This window comes from Eriocheir sinensis, chromosome 6 (genome assembly GCF_024679095.1).
Source record: "Eriocheir sinensis breed Jianghai 21 chromosome 6, ASM2467909v1, whole genome shotgun sequence".
Classification (NCBI taxonomy): domain Eukaryota; kingdom Metazoa; phylum Arthropoda; class Malacostraca; order Decapoda; family Varunidae; genus Eriocheir; species Eriocheir sinensis.
Genome location: NC_066514.1, coordinates 2,475,914 through 2,503,671, shown reverse-complemented (window position 1 = coordinate 2,503,671; position 27,758 = coordinate 2,475,914). Strand labels below are relative to the sequence as shown.

Below are 27,758 nucleotides of genomic sequence, written 5' to 3'. Positions count from 1 at the left end.
CAACAAGCTGCACTGAACACTTGCAGCAAAGGTAGTGAGACTCCAGTAACAATGAACCATGTATTAAGCATCTCTTACATTGTTTTGTTCACAGTAGAGATCGAGGACTTCGCTGATACAAAACCTCACCGAGCCTCGACAATATAGCCGTCCCTCAAATAGTACGGTTTTTGGTTTTATGGATTTTCTAAGATGATTTTTTAAGATTTTCAGATTTCCCGACAAGCAGGAAATCCTAAAATATCTTCTACGACAATCCGTGTAAAACCGAAACAGTGCTATTTGAGGGCCGAATTTATATGCACAAAAAATTACGAATCCACATGTTCGGTAAAAACCCTTGCAGAGGAAGCAACAACGATCTATAAACTAGGATTTTAGCGTCAATGATAAAGAGAGACTTGCTATTCCCCAGTGATTACCGTCATTTTAAAAAGTTTCATTAATTAATATCTATACTAATAAAATTTTACCGAATATTTGAAGTCTTGTACACATTTGGTCCACTCAAACTACAATCACTAAGACTATGTTCCAGTTCCACAGTTCCCCATGATGGGTTAGTAAGCTCCCAAACCAATACCAGAGCCTCCGAAATTTCCTTGTCTAGTGTCTGGTGTTTGTATTTAAGTTCACAAATTTCACGAAACTATACCAGAAAAGTCTTGTGTATTTAGTACGGCATCGAAGACCTCACCGTTTAGAATTGTACGGGATTCTGTAGTTTGGTTCGGGCTGTTACGAAGACTGTGTTGGACTGTGAAACCGGCTCAATGTCACACCAATAACAACAACAAAAACACAAAAACAGCTGGGACCATCTGCTTCAAGTCTACTCCTTCCCACAATGATCACACCTACAACCCTTCACTCAGGGACTTATACACGGCACGAGACTTTAGCCCAAGCCTAGCTAATACAGTTTTGTGGGGTCTATGCCTTTGTGCCTGACGCTGAAGACCTTTAACCTGGCCGGCGCCTCGGTAGACACCCACACCTGCTGGCCGCCACTCTCGCCCTCCACCACGGCCAAGGACACGGGACCCCGCACGCCCACACTCTGTTGCAGCCTGAATCCCTGGGGGTGTGAAATGTGGGGTGAGAGGGTAGTCATGTGGGGTAGATGGCCTGTGTGGGGACTGGCATACATTACAGCACTATTCTCCTTCATCCTTTCTGCCCTCACAACACCTCGGACATAAATAGTTACCTTGGTGGAACTGTCTTTCTCATTTGGCTTCAGATTTAGGCAGAAATGAAAAGGCCAATTCTGGAACACTCAAACCCTGAATGACCAAACAAATATGGGCGTCACATATATTGAAAACTTGATGCAGACAAAAACCTTGAAATCTCTGAAAATTGACTTTGAACTTAGCTTATTTTCATTTACTTGATCCTACTTACCTCAAGGGGAATATATCTGTATACGTTAAAGTGCTCCTCTTCAGACAGGAGCAGAAGATAGGGGCTTGAACCCACCTCCAAGCTCGCCTGGGAAACCACATCACTGATTGGCAACACCTGGAACTCCTCAAACATACCTGTGTTCTCGTCATGCCTGAACACCTGTAGGGAGGGAAACAAAATAATGAAAAGTTGGAAAGTTTTGTTTAGTCGGTGCAGCATCTGTGGTCATATGCCGGAGAGAGACAGAAGGGGAAGGAGGGAAAGTTTCGTTTAGTCGGCGCAACATCTGTGGTCATATGCCGGAGAGAGACAGAAGGGGAAGGAAGGAAAGTTTGGTTTAGTCGGCGCAACATCTGTGGTCATATGCCAGAGAGAGACAGAAGGGGAAGGAAGGAAAGTTTGGTTTAGTCGGCGCAACATCTGTGGTCATATGCCGAAGAGAGACAGAAGGGAAAAGAAGGAAAGTTTCGTTTAGTCGGCGCAACATCTGTGGTCATATGCCGGAGAGGGACAGAAGGGGAAGGAATTATACAAGGGAACAGACCCCAGGAGACGGGACACAACCCCCGATTAATACCTGGTACCCATTCACTGCTGGGTGGACAGGGGCTACGTAGGGTATCGGAAAAGGAAAAGTTGGAAAGTTTCGTTTAGTCGGCGCAACATCCATGGTCATATATGAAGGCAGTTATTGGGGTCGTGAATTATCGTACACGCAACCTTGTATATATAACAGTTTCCGAGCTGTAGCTATCACCCAAAAACACCAGTAAGTAACCATTTTAACGATAACTATATATGAAGGAAGTTATTGGGGTCGAGGAGGCAATGTTTGGGGTCTGAAATCAGCAAACATTGGAGCCTGAGTACGACAATCTTGCAACGCTGCTTACCATGACTCGTGTGTCAGCATGGAGGTTGGAAGCCCTGCGCTGCGCCAGGACGAAGAAGTGCTCCTCGCTGGGATGTTGTACCCTCATGAACATGGCCGACGAAACATGGTGGCCGCTGTATTTCCTCTGCAAAGTGAACTGCGAAGGAAGGATATCGTGTGAGCATAGCCGGAAGAATTGATGTGGAGATGAGAATGTAGCAGGAGACAGCACGGAGAAGGGAGGATGCAGGAACACATGAGGAAAGCAGCGAGGATCATGTTTCTTAATGGTCCCTCCAAGCGAGAAAAATGAGAAAAAATCACCCCTCACACAAACCATTTCATAATATATATCAAAGCATTTGTGATCAGATTATGTATCAACTTTTTGGGGGTTATATCATGGCACAAATTTGGCCCGTCGCTGCTACACGGTAAAGCCACAAATTTGGCCCGTCACTGCTACACGGTAAAGCCACAAATTTGGCCCGTCGCTGCTACACGGTAAAGCCACAAATTTGGCCCGTCGCTGCTACACGGTTAACACAAGACGAGATAAACAGACAAAGCACTCACCACCTCCTCCTGGTTGGACCACACGAACAAGGTTGCAGAAGTCGAAAACCTGTCTGTCCTGTGCGGGTCAACCTCGAAAACCACTAAAAGGTACCACACAGAGCCGACCTGCGGTGAGATGGGGAAATGGCGAGGCTCTGATAACTCTGATAACCAAATTTGTTCTTAGCTAGGTTAGAATGTATTACAGAAAGGCTGCATTTAGATTTTATGGGGATAGGTTCCAGGCTCCAAGTAATCTATATGAGACTCCATTGACTACCAGTGGAAGAGGCGAGGTAATAGATATTCGCGTTAACTCTTGAATTAGGAAGCTCGGACACTGTGAGGATGGGTACAAAGATGTGAGGCTTTCGTTGATTTCCTTAATTGCTTGTTGGTGTGAGGATGAACGAGGTTTTGCTTGCTTGTTAGTGAGTGTGTGTCTTCCACTCCTCTGCGTATTATCTCATTTCCTATCTTATAATCCTATCCACATCTACCACTTCTACCAAACTCTATTTTTTTACATTTCCCAAGGTTGAATTCCATCTGCCATGTATCAATCCACTCCCATATTCTGTCCAGGTCCCTCTGCAATGTGTGTGTGTGTGTGTGTGTGTGTGTGGGTATCGGTCAAAAGCCTACAGAGTGCCGGGATTCACTCGCCTGCATGAGGTCCAGTTTGGCAGCACTGCGGGTCGAGGAGTCACCCCAGACGCGCTCCACCCGCCGATGGTCGAAGCTCACCCGCAGTACCACCACCCATGCCTGTGTAACGTTGCTGGCTGGGGGAAGGGAGGAGACAGTGATGGGACTTTAGTGTTTACAAGAATTTTATTTATTTATATATTTATTTATTTTTTACAGCAGTTCAACAAATTATGTAAAGCCTATGTTTTATATCATGGTAATCTTTTCTCTCCATTAATTCTTATCAATAGTTCTGTTTTTCTTTCAATATTTCCTCTGCCTAATGTTATACCAAGCTCTCGGATACTTGCTGTCAACAATATTACTTCACGAAACACAAATGGTCATCTCAATTCTAGTCAAAGTTTGGAAAGTTTGGTTTAGTGGGCGCAACATCTGTGGTCATATGCCGGAGAGAGACAGAAGGGGAAGGAAGGAAAGTTTGGTTTAGTGGGCGCAACATCTGTGGTCATATGCCGGAGAGAGACAGAAGGGGAAGGAAGGAAAGTTTGGTTTATTGGGAGCAACATCTGTGGTCATATGCCGGAGAGAGACAGAAGGGGAAGGAAGGAAAGTTTGGTTTAGTGGGCGCAACATCTGTGGTCATATGCCGGAGAGAGACAGAAGGGGAAGGAAGGAAAGTTTGGTTTAGTCGGCGTAACATCTGTGGTCATATGCCGGAGAGAGACAGAAGGGGAAGGAAGGAAAGTTTGGTTTAGTCGGCGCAACATCTGTGGTCATATGCCGGAGAGAGACAGAAGGGGAAGGAAGGAAAGTTTGGTTTAGTCGGCGCAACATCTGTGGTCATATGCCGGAGAGAGACAGAAGGGGAAGGAAGGAAAGTTTTGTTTAGTCGGCGCAACATCTGTGGTCATATGCCGGAGAGAGACAGAAGGGGAAGGAATTATAGGAGAAGGGAACAGACCCCAGGAGACAAGACACAACCCTTGATTAATACCTGGTACCCATTCACTGCTGGGTGGACAGGGGCGTAGGGTATCGGAAAAGCCGCCCAAATTTTTCCACTCCGCCCGGGAATCGAACCCAGGCTCTCTCGGTTGTGAGCTGAGTGTGCTAACCACTGGACCACAAAGCCCCCTAAATTCTAGTCAACAACCATCTATTTTAATGGTCACAGCTTGCTCCCAGTTCTACCCCGACCATGAAGCTTGTCTTCCTCCTCCTCTCGTCCTACTCACCTTCCTGTAGCCTCCCCACAGTCACTATGTACGCGCTATTGTTGTCCACGAAGATGCCGGCATCCGCGACCATGCCCAAAGACCACATTTCCGTTGGGAAGGTCTGCTCGCCAGCTGCGCCCCGTACCATCAGTGTTCCCCCACTCTCGCCGACGCCACAACTGTCGGAAAATCGGTGTATATTTTCAACCTAGAAATGTAGACCATCGACTGCTGGGAAAGTTGGTAAGCTTCGTTTAGTCGGCGCAACATCTGTGGTCATATGCCGGAGAGAGACAGAAGGGGAAGGAAGGAAAGTTTGGTTTAGTTGGCGCAACATCTGTGGTCATATGCCGGAGAGAGACAGAAGGGGAAGGAAGGAAAGTTTGGTTTAGTCGGCGCAACATCTGTGGTCATATGCCGGAGAGAGACAGAAGGGGAAGGAAGGAAAGTTTCGTTTAGTCGGCGCAACATCTGTGGTCATATGCTGGAGAGAGACAGAAGGGGAAGGAAGGAAAGTTTTGTTTAGTCGGCGCAACACCTGTGGTCATATGCCGGAGAGAGACAGAAGGGGAAGGAATTATAGAAGGGAACAGACCCCAGGAGACGGGACACAACCCCCGATTAATACCTGGTACCCATTCACTGCTGGGTGGACAGGGGCGTAGGGTATCGGAAAAGCCACCAAAATTTTTCCACTCCGCCCGGGAATCGAACCCAGGCTCCCTTGATTGTGAGCCGAGTGTGCTAACCACTGCACCACGAAGCCTCCACTGAGTGCTGGGAATTGAACCCGGGCTTTCAGAGTAGAAGTAAGGGTAGCAGACCAACCGAGCTTTCTGGCATTATGGATTTGCCGCCTCGACAAATTCTGGAGGCCTGTGTTTGAGTCCCAGAACTCGGTGGTGTACGTTTCAAGATGCATTACCATATCCTTGCCGTTTCTCTGATGATCTCGATGTCTCTGCAGCCAAGTACCAAACCCACTGAGCCACCCGACACCCACTCATGTGCCCCAGTTGTATTATAGAAACCAAGATTCACGTAGCAAGCAATTAAAGATAAAATAAGTACAGGTAACTCTCGATATACGCGTTTTTGAAATAACGCGTGGTCCAAAATCCAAATATACATGTTTAATTTACATGTTTTTTTCATTTATACGCGATATTTTCTGGCGTGTCCACCAGATGTCTCACGCAACTGGACTCACACGGCCACACAGCTGAGCTCGGTTCTTCCCACGCGCCACTTGAACAACAATACAGTACCCACGCTACCCAACAACAACACCCTCGCTGCTGTCTACCATGAGGGGAAGGGCAGCCAGAGGAGGAACCACGAGAGGGAGAGGAGTCAGAGTGATACAGTAGGCAATAAGGGTACAAACTGTAAACATTGTTTCTGATTTACGCGACCTCCTCAAGGACACAAGACTCGCATAGATCGAGAGTTACCTGTATGGCACAACACTGAGATGCTTGACACAGCTTGGAGCCAACTCACTTGACTTTCAGCCACACCACCAAGTCGAGGGAGGCTGCCGAGAGGAAGAACACAGACCCGGAGGAGTTGAAGAAGAGGTCGGGAGCGCGGGTACCATCCTCCCAGACCTGTGGATGCCAAAGGAAAGACCAAGAGGGTTAACTCCCTTGAATAAGCTATTTTAACCCGGTAGCAGCGACGGGGCAAATTTGTGGCTTTACCGTGTAGCAGCGACGGGCCAAGTTTGTGGCTTTACCGTGTAGCAGCGACGGGGCAAATTTGTGCCATGATATAAACCCCCCAATAAGATGATACATAATCTGATCACAAATGCTTTGATATATATTATGAAATGGTTTGTGTGAGGGGTGATTTTTTCTCATTTTTCTCGCTTGGAGGGACCATTAAGAAACATGATCCCCGCTGCTACCGGGTTAACTGAATGTCAGGTGTTTGAATAAAGATTGATTAAAGTAACATAAGAGCACATTCACCTTGTAGAGGGAGGTGCGGGTGGGACAGACACAGCCGAGGTCACACTCCTTCAACACCAGCAGCGCGCCAACATCCTCAGACACGTATGTGGAGAGTTTGTGGCGCAAGAATCTAGCCGGGAGGGGATGGGTGTGATTCCAGGCCAGGGAGTGAAGCTTAACAAACATATCTGTAATAGAAAATATATAATAATAATAATAGTAATAGTAATAGTCATCCCTCAAATAGTACAGTTTTCAATAGCTGGGTTTCGGTTTTATACGGATTGTCGTAGAATATCTTTTAGGATTTTAAAATTTCCTGCTTGTCGGAAAATTTAAAAACTCAGGATTTTAAAATTTCCTGCTTGTCTGAAAATTTAAAAACCCCGAAAAAATCTTCTTAGAAAATCCACATAATAATAAAATGAATATATAAAATAAAATAAATAAAACTTGCACAAAATATGAATGGTTGTCTTGTCAACAGTCACTCGGCTTTGCATAAGAAAGATATCTAGTCAAATAATGGTATAATTAACTCAGTAGCAGCGACGGGCCAAATTTGTGGCTTTACCGTGTAGCAGCGATGGGCCAAATTTGTGGCTTTACCGTGTAGCAGCAACGGGCCAAATTTGTGGCTTTACCGTGTAGCAGCGACGGGCCAAATTTGTGGCTTTACAGTGTAGCAGCAACGGGCCAAATTTGTGGCTTTACCGTGTAGCAGCGATGGGCCAAATTTGTGGCTTTACCGTGTAGCAGCAACGGGCCAAATTTGTGGCTTTACCGTGTAGCAGCGACGGGCCAAATTTGTGGCTTTACCGTGTAGCAGCGACGGGCCAAATTTGTGGCTTTACCGTGTAGCAGCGACGGGCCAAATTTGTGGCTTTACCGTGTAGCAGCGACGGCCAAATTTGTGGCTTTACCGTGTAGCAGCGACGGCCAAATTTGTGGCTTTACCGTGTAGCAGCGACGGGCCAAATTTGTGCCATGATATAAACCCCCAAAATAGATGATACATAATCTGATCACAAATGCTTTGATATGTATTATGAAATGGTTTGTGTGAGGGGTGATTTTTTCTCATTTTTCTCGCTTGGAGGGACCATTAAGAAACATGATCCCCGCTGCTACCAGGTTAACTTTTAGGCAACTCACCGTTCGCCGTGGCAAGGTTGGCTTCGACGCGAGTGTGTATGGAGCGATGCAGGTCGAGGAGGGTCTTGTACTGTGCAGTGCTTGTGGTGATTAGCTGGTTCAGGTGGTAGGAGAGATTGCGAGCATCATGACCCTGAACCCCGCCACCCACTGCTCTCTCGGCAACCACGACGCTGGCGAACCTCTGCAGACAAACGGCACTCTTAGTTTACCATGTGGTGCTATACAGATATGCCCCATAGTGCCCCACACCTCACTGACGCATGTACAAACACTTCTACTCTTAACCCTTGACTGTGGATTTCCTACAGTCAGACCTCACCAAGCTACAGGAAGGGAACAAAAAGTGGCTGCTACAATTCAATGAAGGAAAATGTAAAGTCCTGCACCTTGGGAAAGGATATCCAGCACACCAATACCACATGGGAAACACTCCACTATCCACCACAGAGGCAGAGAAAGACCTGGGAGTGTATGTTACCAGGCTACCAGTGAAGGGATATCCAGCACACCAATACCACATGGGAAACACTCCACTATCCACCACAGAGGCAGAGAAAGACCTGGGAGTGTATGTTACCAGGCTACCAGTGAAGGGATATCCAGCACACCAATACCACATGGGAAACACTCCACTATCCACCACAGAGGCAGAGAAAGACCTGGGAATATATGTCACCAGGCTACCAGTGAAGGGATATCCAGCACACCAATACCACATGGGAAACACTCCACTATCCACCACAGAGGCAGAGAAAGACCTGGGAGTGTATGTTACCAGGCTACCAGTGAAGGGATATCCAGCACACCAATACCACATGGGAAACACTCCACTATCCACCACAGAGGCAGAGAAAGACCTGGGAGTGCATGTTACCAGGCTACCAGTGAAGGGATATCCAGCACACCAATACCACATGGGAAACACTCCACTATCCACCACAGAGGCAGAGAAAGACCTGGGAGTGTATGTTACCAGGCTACCAGTGAAGGGATATCCAGCACACCAATACCACATGGGAAACACTCCACTATCCACCACAGAGGCAGAGAAAGACCTGGGAGTGTATGTTACCAGGCTACCAGTGAAGGGATATCCAGCACACCAATACCACATGAGAAACACTCCACTATCCACCACAGAGGCAGAGAAAGACCTGGGAGTGTATGTTACCAGGCTACCAGTGAAGGGATATCCAGCACACCAATACCACATGGGAAACACTCCACTATCCACCACAGAGGCAGAGAAAGACCTGGGAGTGTATGTTACCAGGCTACCAGTGAAGGGATATCCAGCACACCAATACCACATGGGAAACACTCCACTATCCACCACAGAGGCAGAGAGAGATGCTCATTTCTACTCACCACACTGTTTGTTATGATGATGGGCTTATCCAGACGCAGAAGGGAACGGTTCATGGCCACCACATCCACGCCATTGAGCAGTGAGGTCTTGATGGCCCCGTTCACCACCAGGCCGCCAGCGAACGTCTTTGGACCCTCGATAACCTGCAGGGGCCGACCTTCCCGCACCACCAGGTCTGTTAACGCCACATCGTTGATCACCTCAACATCCAAATTGCCTGAAGAGAGACACAACGGATTAGGTAAGTTATGCTTGGGAGCGATGATCAGGCAGCGTTTGGAATTAAGCCAAGTTATATATAGATTAGGGGCTGTTTTGGGGTATGCTGGTTTTAAAAGACACTCGCCTCTCACAATAGCTATTTCTAAAGGTCAAAGAGGGGGTCAGTTCTGATTCTAATGAGTGTTTCTTCAGGTTCATGGTACAGAGGAAGGGTCACACTACCACCAGGGTCATGAAACTACCCCTGGAAATGCCCACAGCTCCTACGAAAGCCTTGTCAAATAGGTGTTTCTTTAGGTTCATGGTACAGAGGAAGGGTCAAACTACCACCAGGGTCATAAAACTACCCCTGGAAATGCCCACAGCTCCTACGAAAGCCTTGTCAATTATGTGTTCTTGGGCGGAGATATGTCTTAATACAACCCCTATTGTATTACAAGACATTACGCTGCCCAAGAACACACATTTGACAAGACTTTCCTAGGAGTTGTGAGCATTTCCAGGGGTAGTTTTATGACCCTGGTGGTAGTGTGACCCTTCCTCTGTACCATGAACCTAAGGAAACACATATTTGACAAGGCTTTCCTAGGAGTTGTAAGCATTTCCAGGGGTAGTTTTATGACCCTGGTGGTAGTGTGACCCTTCTTCTGTACCATGAACCTAAGGAAACACACACATTTGACAAGGCTTTCCTAGGAGTTGTGAGCATTTCCAGGGGTAGCTTTATGACCCTGGTGGTAGTGTGATCCTTCCTCTGTACCATGAACCTAAGGAAACACACATTTGACAAGGCTTTCCTAGGAGTTGTGGGCATTTCCAGGGGTAGTTTTATGACCCTGGTGGTAGTGTGACCCTTCTTCTGTACCATGAACCTAAGGAAACACATATTTGACAAGGCTTTCCTAGGAGTTGTGGGCATTTCCAGGGGTAGTTTTATGACCCTGGTGGTAGTGTGACCCTTCCTCTGTACCGTGAACCTAAGGAAACACACATTTGACAAGACTTTCCTAGGAGTTATGGGCATTTCCAGGGGTAGTTTTATGACCCTGGTGGTAGTGTGACCCTTCTTCTGTACCATGAACCTAAGGAAACACACATTTGACAAGACTTTCCTAAGAGTTGTGAGCATTTCCAGGGGTAGTTTTATGACCCTGGTAGTAGTGTGACCCTTCTTCTGTACCATGAACCTAAGGAAACACATTTGACAAGACTTTCCTAAGAGTTGTGAGCATTTCCAGGGGTAGTTTTATGACCCTGGTGGTAGTGTGACCCTTCTTCTGTACCATGAACCTAAGGAAACACACATTTGACAAGACTTTCCTAAGAGTTGTGAGCATTTCCAGGGGTAGTTTTATGACCCTGGTGGTAGTGTGACCCTTCTTCTGTACCATGAACCTAAGGAAACACACATTTGACAAGACTTTCCTAAGAGTTGTGAGCATTTCCAGGGGTAGTTTTATGACCCTGGTAGTAGTGTGACCCTTCTTCTGTACCGTGAACCTAAGGAAACACACATTTGACAAGGCTTTCCTAGGAGTTGTGAGCATTTCCAGGGGTAGTTTTATGACCCTGGTGGTAGTGTGAGCCTTCCTCTGTACCATGAACCTAAGGAAACACACATTTGACAAGACTTTCCTAGGAGTTGTGAGCATTTCCAGGGGTAGTTTTATGACCCTGGTGGTAGTGTGACCCTTCTTCTGTACCATGAACCTAAGGAAACACACATTTGACAAGGCTTTCCTAGGAGTTGTGAACATTTCCAGGGGTAGTTTTATGACCCTGGTGGTAGTGTGACCCTTCCTCTGTACCATGAACCTAAGGAAACACACATTTGACAAGGCTTTCCTAGGAGTTGTGAGCATTTCCAGGGGTAGTTTTATGACCCTGGTGGTAGTGTGACCCTTCTGTACCATGAACCTAAGGAAACACACATTTGACAAGGCTTTCCTAGGAGTTGTGAGCATTTCCAGGGGTAGTTTTATGACCCTGGTGGTAGTGTGACCCTTCCTCTGTACCATGAACCTAAGGAAACACATATTTGACAAGGCTTTCCTAGGAGTTGTGATTATTTCCAGGGGTAGTTTTATGACCCTGGTGGTAGTGTGACCCTTCCTCTGTACCGTGAACCTAAGGAAACACATATTTGACAAGGCTTTCCTAGGAGTTGTGAGCATTTCCAGGGGTAGTTTTATGACCCTGGTGGTAGTGTGACCCTTCCTCTGTACCGTGAACCTAAGGAAACACACATTTGACAAGACTTTCCTAGGAGTTGTGAGCATTTCCAGGGGTAGTTTTATGACCCTGGTGGTAGTGTGACCCTTCCTCTGTACCGTGAACCTGAAGAAACACTCATTAGAATCCGACTGACCTCATCTTTGACCTTTAGAAATAGCTGATGTAAGAAGCGTATGTCTTTTAATACCAGCAGCTAGAATATCAACTCTCATCATGGTCTATGGCTTGTTGAACCCTTCCTCAGCGCACTCACCGAGCACTCTGAGGGCATGGAAGGAGCACTTGCCGCCCACTTCTCGGGGGTTCAGGAGGTTGATGCGGGAGGTGAACACATGGTCGAGGTCTACCCCGTCAACAAGGCCGTTCACCTAAAGTGGAAGGGTGGAATCGGATTTCAAGAAGCAGTAACGATTGATGACTTTGCTGTGAACTCATTTTTGATTATGTTAGGCTACTGGTTTGGGTTACATGTATGGACACACACACACACACACACACACACACACACACACACACACACAAGAGGTTGATCAGGAAGCTATAGCAGTGGGGAGGAATGGGCGGAAAGGTTATTGAGTGGATGAAGGATTACTTAACCCTTTCCATACGTGACGCAGACATCGACATCACCGTATTGAAGGGGTTAATAGGAAGAGAAATGATGACAGTGATTAGAGGGGAGAAGTCAAACTGGAGGAGGGTAGAAAGTGGAGTTCCTCAAGGCTCAGTTCTGGATACAATTGTCCCTCAAAGAGTACAGTTTCCGATAGCTTAGTTTTGGTTTTATGTAGATTTTTTAATATGATTTTTTTAGGGTTTTTAAATTTCCCGACAAGCAGGAAATTTAAAAATCCTTACTTCTATGACAAGCCGTATAAAACCAAAACCGTACTATTGGAAACCCGTACTTAACTTAGACACAATAACTAAAAAGACTGCCAAGTTTGAGTTTCCTAGCTACTCTCATTTTTACATGCACGCCATCCAACCTTGAGGTCTCCAGACACGGTGATAGGCTCCATGAAGGTTGCGGCCTCCACGATGCGGCCACCACTGAGGGTCACCAAATCACTCACTGGCACACCATCCACCAGGTCTGAAAGGGAGGAAAAATAAATAAACAAATAAATATACATAAAATAAAATAAATTTAACCCAGTAGCAGCGGGGATCGTGTTTCTTAATGGTCCCTCTAAGCGAGAAAAATGAGAAAAAATCACCCCTCACACAAACCATTTCATAATATATATCAAAGCATTTGTGAGCAGATTATGTATCATCTATTTTGGGGGTTTATATCATGGCACAAATTTGGCCCGTCGCTGCTACACGGTAAAGCCACAAATTTGGCCCGTCTCTGCTACACGGTAAAGCCACAAATTTAGCCCATCGCTGCTACATGGTAAAGCCACAATTTGGCCCGTCGCTGCTACACGGTAAAGCCACAAATTTGGCCCATCGCTGCTACCGGGTTAAGGGTTCGTAAAGAAAGAGGAGGGGGTAAATCTACTTGTATTTACAGAGGTCAAACCACTCCAAGAAAGACAAGATGGAAAGACATACTCAGGAGGGAATCTCTTTATACAATCTAAAAACTTACCTCTGTTCCCTAATCCTTGAGGTCATTTCCGGTCCCCATGTTATACCCAAGGAGAGTGTCACGCTGCTATCCGAGAGAGGATGGCGCCACTATAAACACTTGCCTGTGCCATGATGGGGTGGGGCCGACTACCATCTAAGCCCCTCAAGAAAAGATTAAAAAAATATACACTCGTACTCTCTAGACTTACCGTTAATAATCAGGTTATGTGAGGTAAGGCCATTGGCAAAGATCTTGTGTCCAGTGACGATGATGTCGCCGCCCTGGTCCCGCACCGCCTCTGCATCCAACAGAGACACGTTTACCCCGCCCACGAGGAGGCCCTGCCCTGAGGAGCCATCCACAGGGCCTCTAACCACGAGACGCTCCACGGTGATGGGATGCTCAAACTTGAGGTTACATCTGATGGTCTGCAGGGTGAAAGAAGCAACATTGAAACACAGGGTCATGTTTGATGTTGAGAAAAAGGAGAAAATCAAGAATGGGCTCAGTCTATCAAACATCTTACCTCAACCTCGTCGTACTGAAGACTCTGCATAAACATTTGGGAGACATCCACATTGTTGATGGTTTTGGCGTACATGAGTTGAACTGTTACATGGGACAGGAACTCCACACTTCCTGGGGGCGGAAGGTTTGTTAAAATGTGTTAATGGGAGGTGGATGAGGATAAATTTGAGGTGGGGGAAGGTGGAGTCAACGCCTAGACTGTGGATTTCCTACAGTCAGACCTCACCAAGCTACAGGAATGGAATGAAAAGTGGTTGATACAATTCAGTGAAGGAAAATGTAAAGTCCTGCACCTTGGGAGGGGATATCCAGCACACCAATACCACATGGGAAACACTCCACTATCCACCACAGAGGCAGAGAAAGACCTGGGAGTGTATGTTACCAGGCTACCAGTGAAGGGATATCCAGCACACCAATACCACATGGGAAACACTCCACTATCCACCACAGAGGCAGAGAAAGACCTGGGAGTGTATGTTACCAGGCTACCAGTGAAGGGATATCCAGCACACCAATACCACATGGGAAACACTCCACTATCCACCACAGAGGCAGAGAAAGACCTGGGAGTATATGTTACCAGGCTACCAGTGAAGGGATATCCAGCACACCAATACCACATGGGAAACACTCCACTATCCACCACAGAACCAGAGAAAGACATGGGAGTGTATGTTACCAGGCTACCAGTGAAGGGATATCCAGCACACCAATACCACATGGGAAACACTCCACTATCCACCACAGAGGCAGAGAAAGACCTGGGAGTATATGTTACCAGGCTACCAGTGAAGGGATATCCAGCACACCAATACCACATGGGAAACACTCCACTATCCACCACAGAGGCAGAGAAAGACCTGGGAGTGTATGTTACCAGGCTACCAGTGAAGGGATATCCAGCACCAATACCACACACAGGCAGAGAAAGACCTTACCAGTGAAGGATATCCAGCACACCAATACCACATGGGAAACACTCCACTATCCACCACAGAGGCAGAGAAAGACCTGGGAGTGTATGTTACCAGGCTACCAGTGAAGGGATATCCAGCACACCAATACCACATGGGAAACACTCCACTATCCACCACAGAGGCAGAGAAAGACCTGGGAGTGTATGTTACCAGGCTACCAGTGAAGGGATATCCAGCACACCAATACCACATGGGAAACACTCCACTATCCACCACAGAGGCAGAGAAAGACCTGGGAGTGTATGTTACCAGGCTACCAGTGAAGGGATATCCAGCACACCAATACCACATGGGAAACACTCCACTATCCACCACAGAGGCAGAGAAAGACCTGGGAGTGTATGTTACCAGGCTACCAGTGAAGGGATATCCAGCACACCAAAACAACTTGTCACCAGACGTTTGGAAAGTTTTGTTTAGTCGGCGCAACATCTGTGGTCATATGCCGGAGAGAGACAGAAGGGGAAGGAACTATAGGAGAAGGGAACAGACCCCAGGAGACGGGACACAACCCCCGATTAATACCTGGTACCCATTCACTGCTGGGTGGACAGGGGCGTAGGGTATTGGAAAAGCCGCCCAAATTTTTCCACTCCGCCTGGGAATCGAACCCGGGCTCTCTCGGTTGTGAGCTGAGTGTGCTAACCACTGCACCACGAAGCCCCCTGCTTGTCACCAGAGAAACATATGAAGGTACACAGGACAATCTCTTCTCTCTACCTCTGCTCTTCCTTCCTTACATGAGCTAACCATAGACTGTTTGAGGCTGGTCTTTCATGAGCTAACCATAGACTGTTTGAGGCTTGTCTTTCATGAGCTAACCATAGATTTTCTGAGGTTTGGACTTGAGGACGAGGGAGCCAAGGAATGTGTCGAGGTTCACAGAGTTGCCAACCCACACGCCGCCGGGTGAGTTCAGCGTCCCATTCACGTACAAATTCTCCACCCGCAGAGGACCGTAGACATGCAGGCTACCATCACTTCCTCGCTCCAGGCTCATGTCAGTCAACTGTGAGATGAGTTAACGTAAAGCTTAGTATAAGTATAAATTATAAGTAATATCTTAATGGTCCCTCTAAGCGAGAAAAATGAGAAAAAATCACCCCTCACACAAACCATTTCATAATATATATCAAAGCATTTGTGATCAGTTTATGTATCATCTATTTTAGGGGGTTTATATCATGGCACAAATTTGACCCGTCGCTGCTACACGGTAAAGCCACAAATTTGGCCCGTCGCTGCTACACGGTAAAGCCACAAATTTGGCCCGTCGCTGCTACACGGTAAAGCCACAAATTTGGCCCGTCGCTGCTACAGGGTTAAGGTGACTGGTTGATATTATAAGGGGGTTATTTAAGTTCTAATGAGTGTTTCTTAAGGTTCATGGCACAGAGGAAGGACAAAACTACCCCCAGGGCCATAAAATCAATCCCGGAAATGCCCCAAACTCCTACGAAAGCCTTGTCAAATATGTGAACTTGGGCGACGAAATGTTTAGAAATATGGCCCTCTGTCTACTCACTGTGCTCAAGTCACACCCTGCTAGCTTGGTGGAGGCCGACTTGAGGTGGCCCCTGACAGTGAGCGGAGCAAGGAAGGTTGTAGTCCCAGTGAGGTGTCCCGGAGTGTCCACCAGCAACACCTGACTTATAGTGATGTTGTTGATGGTCGGGGTAGAGAGGTGCTCTGTGGAGAAAAAAAAATGTGTTAGTTGGACAGTTCTAGGGCATAAAGAAAACTATTAAAAAAAGCCTGAATAGAGGTTAAAGATTGGTTATGTAGCCCCCATAAAACCAGTGTTCGGACTCTCTTTCATCCACGAGACTCTGCAGACAAGGAGATAACCAAAACTAACAAGGGCAAGCCATTCATCGACAAGCTCCTCCTACACAGAAATGGGTGTTGTCTAAGAAGTGATGTTATGTATGGGGTCAGATATGTTTCGATACCAGGTGAAGTTCGGCCCCTTGACTGGATTTCCGACCAGAAGACCTCACCAAGCTACAGGAATGGAACAAAAAGTGGCTGCTACAATTCAATGAAGAAAAATGTAAAGTCCCGTACACCAATACCACATGGGAAACACTCCACTATCCACCACAGAGGCAGAGAAAGACCTGGGAGTGTATGTTACCAGGCTACCAGTGAAGGGATATCCAGCACACCAATACCACATGGGAAACACTCCACTATCCACCACAGAGGCAGAGAAAGACCTGGGATTTTTCAGTCACCGCCGAGTGGCTTAAAACTACCCACATGCTGTCCTGAAGACCACCCATCAACCCGGACTCTAGAGGAAACCGTCCAAGTGAATCAAGGAGTTCCGGGGGGCAGCATGAGCCAGGAGAGGATGGCGCCACTATAAACACTTGCCTGTGCCATGACGGGCTGGGGGCGAACACCATCCACGCCCCTCAAGCAAGCCTACCGGTCATTATTTGCTTACCGATAGTGATTGACGAGGCGAAGTTGTAATGAGCATTAATCTCTTGGTCACTCGTCTTCGTAAATACTTGACTTGCGAATTCACGAAGGTCGACACCATTGATGCTGGTAGCGTCCAAGTTCCCGAGCACGTTGACGGTCTTTAAAAATGTCTTCTTGCCTGTTATGAGCCCACTGTAACCCCTGGACACCACCTTGTCAAATAGAAAAGCAACATATGTCAAGAGGTTGAGGTATAACATGGAAGACAATTCATGCAGGGTTCCCATTAAGTCACCCCTCAAATAGTACGGTTTTCAATGGTTCATTTTTTGGCAAACATAAGAAAAGATGTACACAGACAGACAAGTATATATACAATCATGAACACAACTGTAAACAAAACCAAACATTCACTCACGTAAAAGTTGGAAAGTTTGGTTTAGTCGGCGCAACATCTGTGGTCATATGCCGGAGAAAGACAGAAGGGGGAAGGAATTATAGGAGAAGGGAACAGACCCCAGGAGACGGGACACAACCCCCGATTAATACCTGGTACCCATTCACTGCTGGGTGGACAGGGGCTACGTAGGGTATCGGAAAAGCCGCTCAAATTTTCCCACTCCGCCCGGGAATCAAACCCGGGCTCTCTCGGTTGTGAGCTGAGTGTGCTAACCACTGCACCACGAAGCCCCAACACACACATACAAACATACCCAGACATACACTCGTAAACAAACACACACACACACACCTCCCTGCCTGCCCCGCTACCTACGTTTTGCAGGTGGCTTGTGAAATCCTTGCCGTTAGCAGAGTTGAGGTTGAGAGAGTTGGCGAAATGTACAGCGCCAGTGACGTGCAAATGCCCAGTCACCTCCTGTAGGGTTCCATGGGAGGGCGTCTTGAGCAGGGCACTGGACATCAATTTCTTAACATTCACTCCATCCAGGGCACCACTGACGTCCAGACTGACCACTGTGAAGGACCAGAGCAGGAGACAAAACGAGAGAGGGAGGAGGAAATGGGAGGGATGATGAGGGGAAGAAAGGAAGGAAAAATAGCGTTAGTTCAAAGGGATGAGGAATTAGGAAGGACATGAATAGCATATGAGGATGGGAAAGAAAGTTTGGAAAGTTTGGTTTAGTCGGCGCAACATCTGTGGTCATATGCCGGAGAGAGACAGAAGGGGAAGGAATTATAGGAGAAGGGAACAGACCCCAGGAGACAGGACACAACCCCTGATTAATACCTGGTACCCATTCACTGCTGGGTGGACAGGGGCGTAGGGTATCGGAAAAGCCGCCCAAATTTTTCCACTCCGCCCGGGAATCGAACCCGGGCTCTCTTGGTTGTGAGGTGAGTGTGCTAACCACTGCACCACGAAGCCCCCAAATAAGAATAGGTCAGAGAGCCTTTCATGATATTATATAAGAGAGAGAGAGAGCGAGAGAGAGAGAGACAGAGAGAGAGAGCACCTGTTTCCAGTACCTGTGGTGTTGGCCGTCAGGTGGAGTGTGTGGGAGCCATGGATGGTTGCGTCCTGGTCCTGTAACACCAATCCTCGTGCGGCGTCCTCCACCCTCAGCCCATTAAGTGTCTCTACCCTAAGGTTGCCGGCAAGGGTCATCTGTGTGGCCACGGTCTTGCCCAGGAAGGTCAGTTTATCTGGAGGGTCAACATAACATAACCTGATCAAGTCTTCCCTCAATACAAATATGATACTAATCTTGACAAGCTTGGATTAATAGTTTGTTATGTTTCTCCTATCCAAACCTTGTCCATTTAGCTTTTAACCCGGTAGCAGCGGGGATCATGTTTCTTAATGGTCCCTCTAAGCGAGAAAAATGAGAAAAAATCACCCCTCACACAAACCATTTCATAATATATATCAAAGCATTTGTGATCAGATTATGTATCATCTATTTTGGGGGGTTTATATCATGGCACAAATTTGGCCCGTCGCTGCTACACGGTAAAGCCACAAATTTGGCCCGTCGCTGCTACACGGTAAATACAAATTTGGCCCGTCGCTGCTACACGGTAAAGCCACAAATTTGGCCCGTCGCTGCTACACGGTAAAGCCACAAATTTGGCCCGTCGCTGCTACACGGTAAAGCCACAAATTTGGCCCGTCGCTGCTACACGGTAAAGCCACAAATTTGGCCCATCGCTGCTACCGGGTTAAGTATAAGCTTATGAAATGATGTGTTTTCTCCACTAAATTCTCGTAAGTAATAATTTGAGGTTTTCTCTTACACAGATCATGAAGCAGGTTATCAACATCTCAACCTTTTGCAATGCCAGTACTTCATCGGATGCCACTATCATGCCCCGAGAGCTTATATTTCTATTTCCGCTGCTCTCCAACATGACCTCTGCGAGTATCAAAACACACGAGAAATTAAACAAGGCCAGGAGAGGGTGTTCCCCGGCTGCCTGGGATTGAACCCCCGACCAGCGTGACGAGAGAGACACTCCTTACCGTGTCACCCAAAGAGATATCCCCCTGGCTAAGTGGGTTATGGGAGGCTCGTTCAACAGGCATAGACACCACACTACCACACCACCGCACTACCACACCACAACACCGCACTAATGTGACATGAACACGTATTTGACAAGCCCTTCGTAGGAGTTATGGGCCTTTCCAGGGGTAGTTTTATGGCCCTGGTGGTAGTGTGACCCTTCTTCTGTACCATGAACCTAAGGAAACACATATTTGACAAGACTTTCCTAGGAGTTGTGAGCATTTCCAGGGGTAGTTTTATGGCCCTGGTGGTAGTGTGACCCTTCTTCTGTACCATGAACCTAAGGAAACACACATTTGACAAGACTTTCCTAGGAGTTGTGAGCATTTCCAGGGGTAGTTTTATGGCCCTGGTGGTAGTGTGACCCTTCTTCTGTACCATGAACCTAAGGAAACACACATTTGACAAGACTTTCCTAGGAGTTGTGGGCATTCCCAGGGGTAGTTTTATGGCCCTGGTGGTAGTGTGACCCTTCTTCTGTACCATGAACCTAAGGAAACACACATTTGACAAGACTTTCCTAGGAGTTGTGAGCATTTCCAGGGGTAGTTTTATGGCCCTGGTGGTAGTGTGACCCTTCTTCTGTACCATGAACCTAAGGAAACACACATTTGACAAGACTTTCCTAGGAGTTGTGGGCATTCCCAGGGGTAGTTTTATGGCCCTGGTGGTAGTGTGACCCTTCTTCTGTACCATGAACCTAAGGAAACACACATTTGACAAGACTTTCCTAGGAGTTGTGAGCATTTCCAGGGGTAGTTTTATGACCCTGGTGGTAGTGTGACCCTTCTTCTGTACCATGAACCTAAGGAAACACACATTTGACAAGACTTTCCTAGGAGTTGTGAGCATTTCCAGGGGTAGTTTTATGGCCCTGGTGGTAGTGTGACCCTTCTTCTGTGCCGTGAACCTCAAGCGTACCCATTAGAACCCGATTGACCCTCTCTTAGACCCTTAGAAATAGGTGATATGAGAATCGGAAACATCTTATAACGCTGATCTTTATACCTTCTACTGTTTCAGCCTACTTTAGCTAATGTACCGTTCAAGAGAGAAGCTCCTCACCAGTGTGTTGCACGGTGCGGTCCAGGCGGAGGTACCCGGTGCGAGGGTCTACCCCATTGAGTGTGCCTGACAGATCCAAGGTGCCCACGGTGACTTGGCTTCCCTCCTGCAAGGCAAAAATACTTATGAAATATGAATCACAGCAAAACAGTATGGAAAGGTTTTCAAAAGACTTCGTAATTGTGTGCATCAAAGTTGGAAAGTTTGGTTTAGTGGGCGCAACATCTGTGGTCATATGCCGGAGAGAGACAGAAGGGGAAGGAATTATAGGAGAAGTTGGAAAGTTTGGTTTAGTCGGCGCAACATCTGTGGTCACATGCCGGAGAGAGACAGAAGGGGAAGGAATTATAGGAAAAGTTGGAAAGTTTGGTTTAGTGGGCGCAACATCTGTGGTCATATGCCGGAGAGAGACAGAAGGGGAAGGAATTATAGGAGAAGTTGGAAAGTTTGGTTTAGTGGGCGCAACATCTGTGGTCATATGCCGGAGAGAGACAGAAGGGGAAGGAATTATAGGAGAAGTTGGAAAGTTTGGTTTAGTCGGCGCAACATCTGTGGTCATATGCCGGAGAGAGACAGGAGGGGAAGGAATTATAGGAGAAGAGAACAGACCCCAGGAGACGGGACACAACCCCCGATTAATACCTGGTACCCATTCACTGCTGGGTGGACAGGGACATAGGGTATCAGAAAAGCCGCCCAAATTTTTCCACTCCACCCAGGAATCGAACCCGGGCTCTCTTGGTTGTGAGCGGAGTGTGCTAACCACTGCACCACGAAGCCCTCTGTGTGCATCAAACTTGACGGTATCTGATTGAAAACAAATTATATGCAGACTCCTTAAATATTCCCTTCTTCCCTTTCCTTATTCCTGGTTTAGTCAAGTACCAACACGTACCAACACCTACCATCGTGCCGTCAATGGTCTGGTCTCCGTGTAGGGTCACTGTATTCTTGCCGAGGGCCACAACATTCACCCCATTCACTGTGGTGCCAACGCCCAATTGAAGGTCATCAGTCAGCTTCACAGGCCTCTGAAGGGACAACAGCATGATTGAAGCTCAAGGATTGGGTTGATTTCATAGGATACATCATTTCTTAACCCGGTAGCAGCGGGGACCATGTTTCTTAATGGTCCCTCCAAGCAAGAAAAATGAGAAAAATCACCCCTCACACAAACCATTTCATAATATATATCAAAGCATTTGTGATCAGATTTTGTATCATCTATTTTGGGGGGTTTATATCATGGCACAAATTTGGCCCGTCGCTGCTACACGGTAAAGCCACAAATTTATCGCTGCTGCTACGGTAAAACAAATTTGGCCCGTCGCTGCTACACGGTAAAGCCACAAATTTGGCCCGTCGCTGCTATACGGTAAAGCCACAAATTTGGCCCGTCGCTGCTACATGGTAAAGCCACAAATTTGGCCCGTCGCTGCTACACGGTAAAGCCACAAATTTGGCCCATCACTGCTACCGGGTTAAATTCGATGACCAAAACATCGGACATTTTTTTTCTAGGATATAATCACTATGTTTCAAATGATTTACAGCCGTGTCCTGCCCCCAAACCATGACTCACCCTGAACTCATACGTCCCTGTTATCTGCTGCGGGGTGTCGTAGGTGAGGAAATCGGTCATCTGCAGGCCATTGAGGGTATCGGATGTTACTGCCTCCCTGAAACCGAGTCAAACAAACCTTAGTTCCAGTTATACAAATACCTGAAGGCGGACACACTCTATACGATGTGGCCTGTCCTACGGCTGAACGTGGGCGGAGTCTCGTCGACCAGATGAAGCATACACACTGAAAGGCTCTTGTACAGATCCCAAAGTCTTTATTTATCCAGACATCAGTTAAGAAGTTCCCTTAATGAATACCCTCGAGATATCCATTGCAGCAAAGGATTCTGTACCCACCTTTTCAGTTAAGAAGTTGCCCTTATGAATACCCTCAAAATATCCATGGCAGCAAATGGATTCTGTACCCACCTTTTCAGTTAAGAAGTTGCCCTTATGAATACCCTCAAAATATCCATTGCAGCAAACGGATTCTGTGGGCACCTTTTCAGTTAAGAAGTTGCCTTAGTGAATACCCTCAAAATATCCATTGCAGCAAACGGATTCTGTACCCACCTTTTCAGTTAAGAAGTTCCCTTATGAATACCCTCGAGATATCCATTGCAGCAAACGGATTCTGTACCCACTTTTTCAGTTAAGAAGTTACCCTTAATGAATACCCTCAAAATATCCATTGCAGCAAACGGATTCTGTGGGCACCTTTTCAGTTAAGAAGTTACTTTTATGAATACCCTCAAAATATCCATTGCAGCAAAGGATTCTGTGGGCACCTTTTCAGTTAAGAAGTTCCCTTTATGAATACCCTCAAAATATCCATTGCAGCAAAGGATTCTGTGGGCACCTTTTCAGTTAAGAAGTTACCCTTATGAATACCCTCAAAATATCCATTGCAGCAAAGGATTCTGTGGGCACCTTTTCAGTTAAGAAGTTACCTTAATGAATACCCTCAAGATATCCATTGCAGGAAACGGATTCTGTACCCACCTTTTCAGTTAAGAAGTTCCCTTATGAATACCCTCAAAATATCCATTGCAGGAAACGGATTCTGTGGGCACCTTTTCAGTTAAGAAGTTACTTTTATGAATACCCTCAAGATATCCATTGCAGCAAACGGATTCTGTGGGCACCTTTTCAGTTAAGAAGTTACCTTTATGAATACCCTCAAAATATTCACTGCAGGAAACGGATTCTGTGGGCACCTTTTCAGTTAAGAAGTTGCCTTTATGAATACCCTCAAAATATCCATTGCAGCAAAGGATTCTGTGGGCACCTTTTCAGTTAAGAGGTTCCCTTTATGAATACCCTCAAAATATCCATTGCAGCAAACGGATTCTGTGGGCACCTTTTCAGTTAAGAAGTTACCTTTATGAATACCCTCGAGATATCCATTGCAGCAAAGGATTCTGTACCCACCTTTTCAGTTAAGAAGTCACCTTTATGAATACCCTCAAGATATCCATTGCAGCAAACGGATTCTGTACCCACCTTTTCAGTTAAGAAGTTGCCTTAATGAATACCCTCAAAATATCCATTGCAGCAAAGGATTCTGTGCGCACCTTTTCAGTCAAGAAGTTACTTTTATGAATACCCTCAAAATATCCATTGCAGCAAAGGATTCTGTGGGCACCTTTTCAGTCAAGAAGTTACTTTTATGAATACCCTCAAAATATCCATTGCAGCAAAGGATTCTGTGGGCACCTTTTCAGTCAAGAAGTTACTTTTATGAATACCCTCAAAATATCCATTGCAGCAAAGGATTCTGTGGGCACCTTTTCAGTTAAGAAGTTACCCTTATGAATACCCTCAAAATATCCATTGCAGCAAAGGATTCTGTACCCACCTTTTCAGTTAAGAAGTTGCCCTTATGAATACCCTCAAAATATCCATTGCAGCAAAGGATTCTGTACCCACCTTTTCAGTTAAGAAGTTGCCCTTATGTATACCCTCAAAATATCCATTGCAGCAAAGGATTCTGTACCCACCTTTTCAGTTAAGAAGTTACCTTTATGAATACCCTCAAGATATCCATTGCAGCAAAGGATTCTGTGGGCACCTTTTCAGTTAAGAAGTTACCTTTATGAATACCCTCGTGGAGCATAAATAATCTGTACATCAATGTCTCTAGCTCCACCCAAATTCCACCCGCCAGACAGGTCACATCATATGGTGTGTCCGCCTCAACGAAGACAAGCTTTTGAATCATAATAAATCACCTTTCTGTATATAATAATCCACTTGTAAGTCTGGTATTCAGGCTCTGCAGTTCTGTATATCATTACCAGAGTGGAGTATTAATGGACTGAAAAACTGCGTAAACGATCACATCTTGCAGAATAGATGAGATATGTTAAGGTTTAGCAGACCCTGGATATTGCATAGCTACGATGGTGAACAGTATGAGAGTTTTAACTTTTTCGATGCTGTAGTTTTCAGAATCTATACACAAATATTCTTAAACCATCTACGAGTCTATTCTACCTCTTCACAAGCTGATCCGTACACAGATTTGTCCCTATTTACGAATTTGCGATTTTTCCCTACATCGGAACCCTCCTTGCCTCCCACTCCCCTCCCAGCACCATCCACAACACTCACATGAACTCCACGTGGCCGAGTTTGACAGGGACATCGATCACTTGGGGGACAGACTTCCTCCAGTAACGTTTTTCAATCCCCTCCATCGGTAGACCATTGATGTTCACGGCATTGATGTCCCCGGAACACTGCATGTTGGAAAAGTTGGAAGGTTTTGTTTAGTCGGCGCAACATCTGTGGTCATATGCCAGAGCGAGACAGAAGAGGAAAAAGTTTGGAAAGTTTGGTTTAGTCGGCGCAACATCTGTGGTCATATGCCGGAGAGAGACAGAAGAGGAAAAAGTTTGGAAAGTTTGGTTTAGTCGGTGCAACATCTGTGGTCATTTGCCGGAGCGAGACAGAAGAGGAAAAAGTTTGGAAAGTTTGGTTTAGTCGGCGCAACATCTGTGGTCATATGCCGGAGAGAGACAGAAGGGGAAGGAATTATAGGAGAAGGGAACAGACCCCAGGAGACGGGACACAACCCCCGATTAATACCTGGTACCCATTCACTGCTGGGTGGACAGGGGCGTAGGGTATCGGAAAAGCCGCCCAAATTTTTCCACTCCGCCCGGGAATCGAACCCGGGCTCTCTTGGTTGTGAGCCGAGTGTGCTAACCACTGCACCACGAAGCCCCCCACTGCATGTTGGGAAGTGACCTCAAGGTGTATTGGGTGCTGATATCCACAAACAATATCCTGTTCACACACCTAATCATGAACTTAAGCAATGAATGTTCCACAAACCCAATTAACACAACCTTAAAAAAGTCCTTCAGATTCACATGCCTTCCTGAACCCGAACCATGAGAGTTTTAGTCACCTAATAAACACTTCTATGTCATAAAACAATCTTCTACATCAATCATACACTCTCTACAACACACATTTAACCCCTTGACTGCAGATTTCCTACAAGCAGACCTCACCAAGCTACAGGAATGGAACAAAAAGTGGCTGCTACAATTCAATGAAGAAAAATGTAAAGTCCTGCACCTTGGGAGGGGATATCCAGCACACCAATACCACATGGGAAACACTCCACTATCCACCACAGAGGCAGAGAAAGACCTGGGAGTGTATGTTACCAGGCTACCAGTGAAGGGATATCCAGCACACCAATACCACATGGGAAACACTCCACTATCCACCACAGAGGCAGAGAAAGACCTGGGAGTGTATGTTACCAGGCTACCAGTGAAGGGATATCCAGCACACCAATACCACATGGGAAACTCCACTACCCACCACAGAGGCAGAGAAAGACCTGGGAGTGTATGTTACCAGGCTACCAGTGAAGGGATATCCAGCACACCAATACCACATGGGAAACACTCCACTATCCACCACAGAGGCAGAGAAAGACCTGGGAGTGTATGTTACCAGGCGACCTGGGAGTGTATGTTACCAGGCTACCAGTGAAGGGATATCCAGCACACCAATACCACATGGGAAACACTCCACTATCCACCACAGAGGCAGAGAAAGACCTGGGAGTGTATGTTACCAGGCTACCAGTGAAGGGGTATCCAGCACACCAATACCACATGGGAAACACTCCACTATCCACCACAGAGGCAGAAAAAGACCTGGGAGTGTATGTTACCAGGCTACCAGTGAAGGGATATCCAGCACACCAATACCACATGGGAAACACTCCACTATCCACCACAGAGGCAGAGAAAGACCTGGGAGTATGCGTTACCAGGGTACCAGTGAAGGCCAAATCCGTGCCAATCGCAGTGGACGGGTTAAGGCCTTCAATGCTCCTCTCATGAACAAAGGAACTCCCCCAGACACCGCCCTTCCTTCTACTTACCGTGAGGGGGTCGTTGAAGGTGACAGGCTCGGACACCATCAACTTGCCAGTGCCTTGAGCGTTGTCAAGGAGGCGAGAGATATCCACATTGTTGACGGTGACACCCTCGTCCATCAGCACACCCTCGGGACCCGTCACAGTCACGTCGCTCTTGAATGTTATGTGACCTGCCAGAGTATTGGGGCATCAAAGTGGATAGCTCACGCAACGCCGCTCACGCAACGCCGCTCACGCAACGCCGCTCACACAACATCGCTCACACAACATCGCTCACACAACGCCGCTCACGCAACGCCGCTCACGCAACGCCGCTCACACAACGTCGCTCACGCAACGCCGCTCACGCAACGCCGCTCACGCAACGCCGCTCATTCAACATCGCTCACACAACATCGCTCATACAACGCCGCTCATATCAGATACGACATGTGGTTGATATGATGATTTAGCGACGCTGGGCTCACCGTAAATGGTTTGTGTTGTGTTGACCAGTACAACATCCTCGCTAAGATCCAGCCCGTTCACATCGTCGGAAATGACTTCATGCGAGACAAAGCCTGATGTGAAGGAGAAGCTGGAGAGGACTGGGGTGTTTGGTGAATGACGGTCCAGAAGGCGCGTCCACTCCACTCCGTTGACCACTGGTGTGAGGAGGTTGCCAGCGATGTGGAGGGATTTCATGTACCGTACTGGGCCTGAGGGTACATGAAAGTTGGAAAGTTTGGTTTAGTCGGCGCAACATCTGTGGTCATGTGCCGGAGAGAAACAGAAGGGGAAGGAATTATAGGAGAAGGGAACAGTTGGAAAGTTTGGTTTAGTCGGCGCAACATCTGTGGTCATATGCCGGAGAGAGACAGAAGGGGAAGGAATTATAGGAGAAAGGAACAGTTGGAAAGTTTGGTTTAGTGGGCGCAACATCTGTGGTCATATGCCGGAGAGAGACAGAAGGGGAAGGAATTATAGGAGAAGGGAACAGTTGGAAAGTTTGGTTTAGTCGGCGCAACATCTGTGG

General features: G+C 46.9%; 1 protein-coding gene across 1 annotated transcript; it reads right to left on the bottom strand.

The window, feature by feature from the left end:
* Positions 1 to 46: 46 nt before the first annotated feature.
* Positions 47 to 27,552, bottom strand: LOC126988145 (uncharacterized). Its single transcript, XM_050845984.1, has 25 exons — positions 27,211 to 27,552; positions 26,747 to 26,913; positions 24,949 to 25,076; positions 22,354 to 22,450; positions 21,677 to 21,802; positions 20,772 to 20,877; positions 18,667 to 18,843; positions 17,954 to 18,153; positions 17,198 to 17,390; positions 16,271 to 16,434; positions 15,568 to 15,754; positions 13,764 to 13,876; positions 13,446 to 13,665; positions 12,645 to 12,751; positions 11,909 to 12,023; positions 9,198 to 9,415; positions 7,827 to 8,010; positions 6,690 to 6,859; positions 6,217 to 6,323; positions 4,732 to 4,892; positions 3,509 to 3,627; positions 2,861 to 2,968; positions 2,304 to 2,441; positions 1,408 to 1,569; positions 47 to 1,078 (listed from the first exon to the last, which is right to left on the bottom strand). Exons 1-25 carry the CDS (start codon positions 27,425 to 27,427, stop codon positions 914 to 916), a joined length of 3,849 nt encoding a protein of 1,282 aa, XP_050701941.1. The 5' UTR covers positions 27,428 to 27,552; the 3' UTR covers positions 47 to 913.
* Positions 27,553 to 27,758: the final 206 nt, after the last annotated feature.

What these genes read in the sequence shown, in the direction of transcription:
- LOC126988145 (XM_050845984.1), bottom strand. Translation starts at nt 27,427, where the DNA reads ATGAAATCCCTCCACATCGCTGGCAACCTCCTCACACCAGTGGTCAAC. An exon ending in TCACAAGCCACCTGCAAAAC is followed by an intron (nt 17,391 to 17,953) that starts GTAGGTAGCGGG and finishes CTATTTGACAAG; the next exon opens with GTGGTGTCCAGGGGTTACAG. An exon ending in CAACCTTGCCACGGCGAACG is followed by an intron (nt 6,860 to 7,826) that starts GTGAGTTGCCTA and finishes TTTCTATTACAG; the next exon opens with ATATGTTTGTTAAGCTTCAC.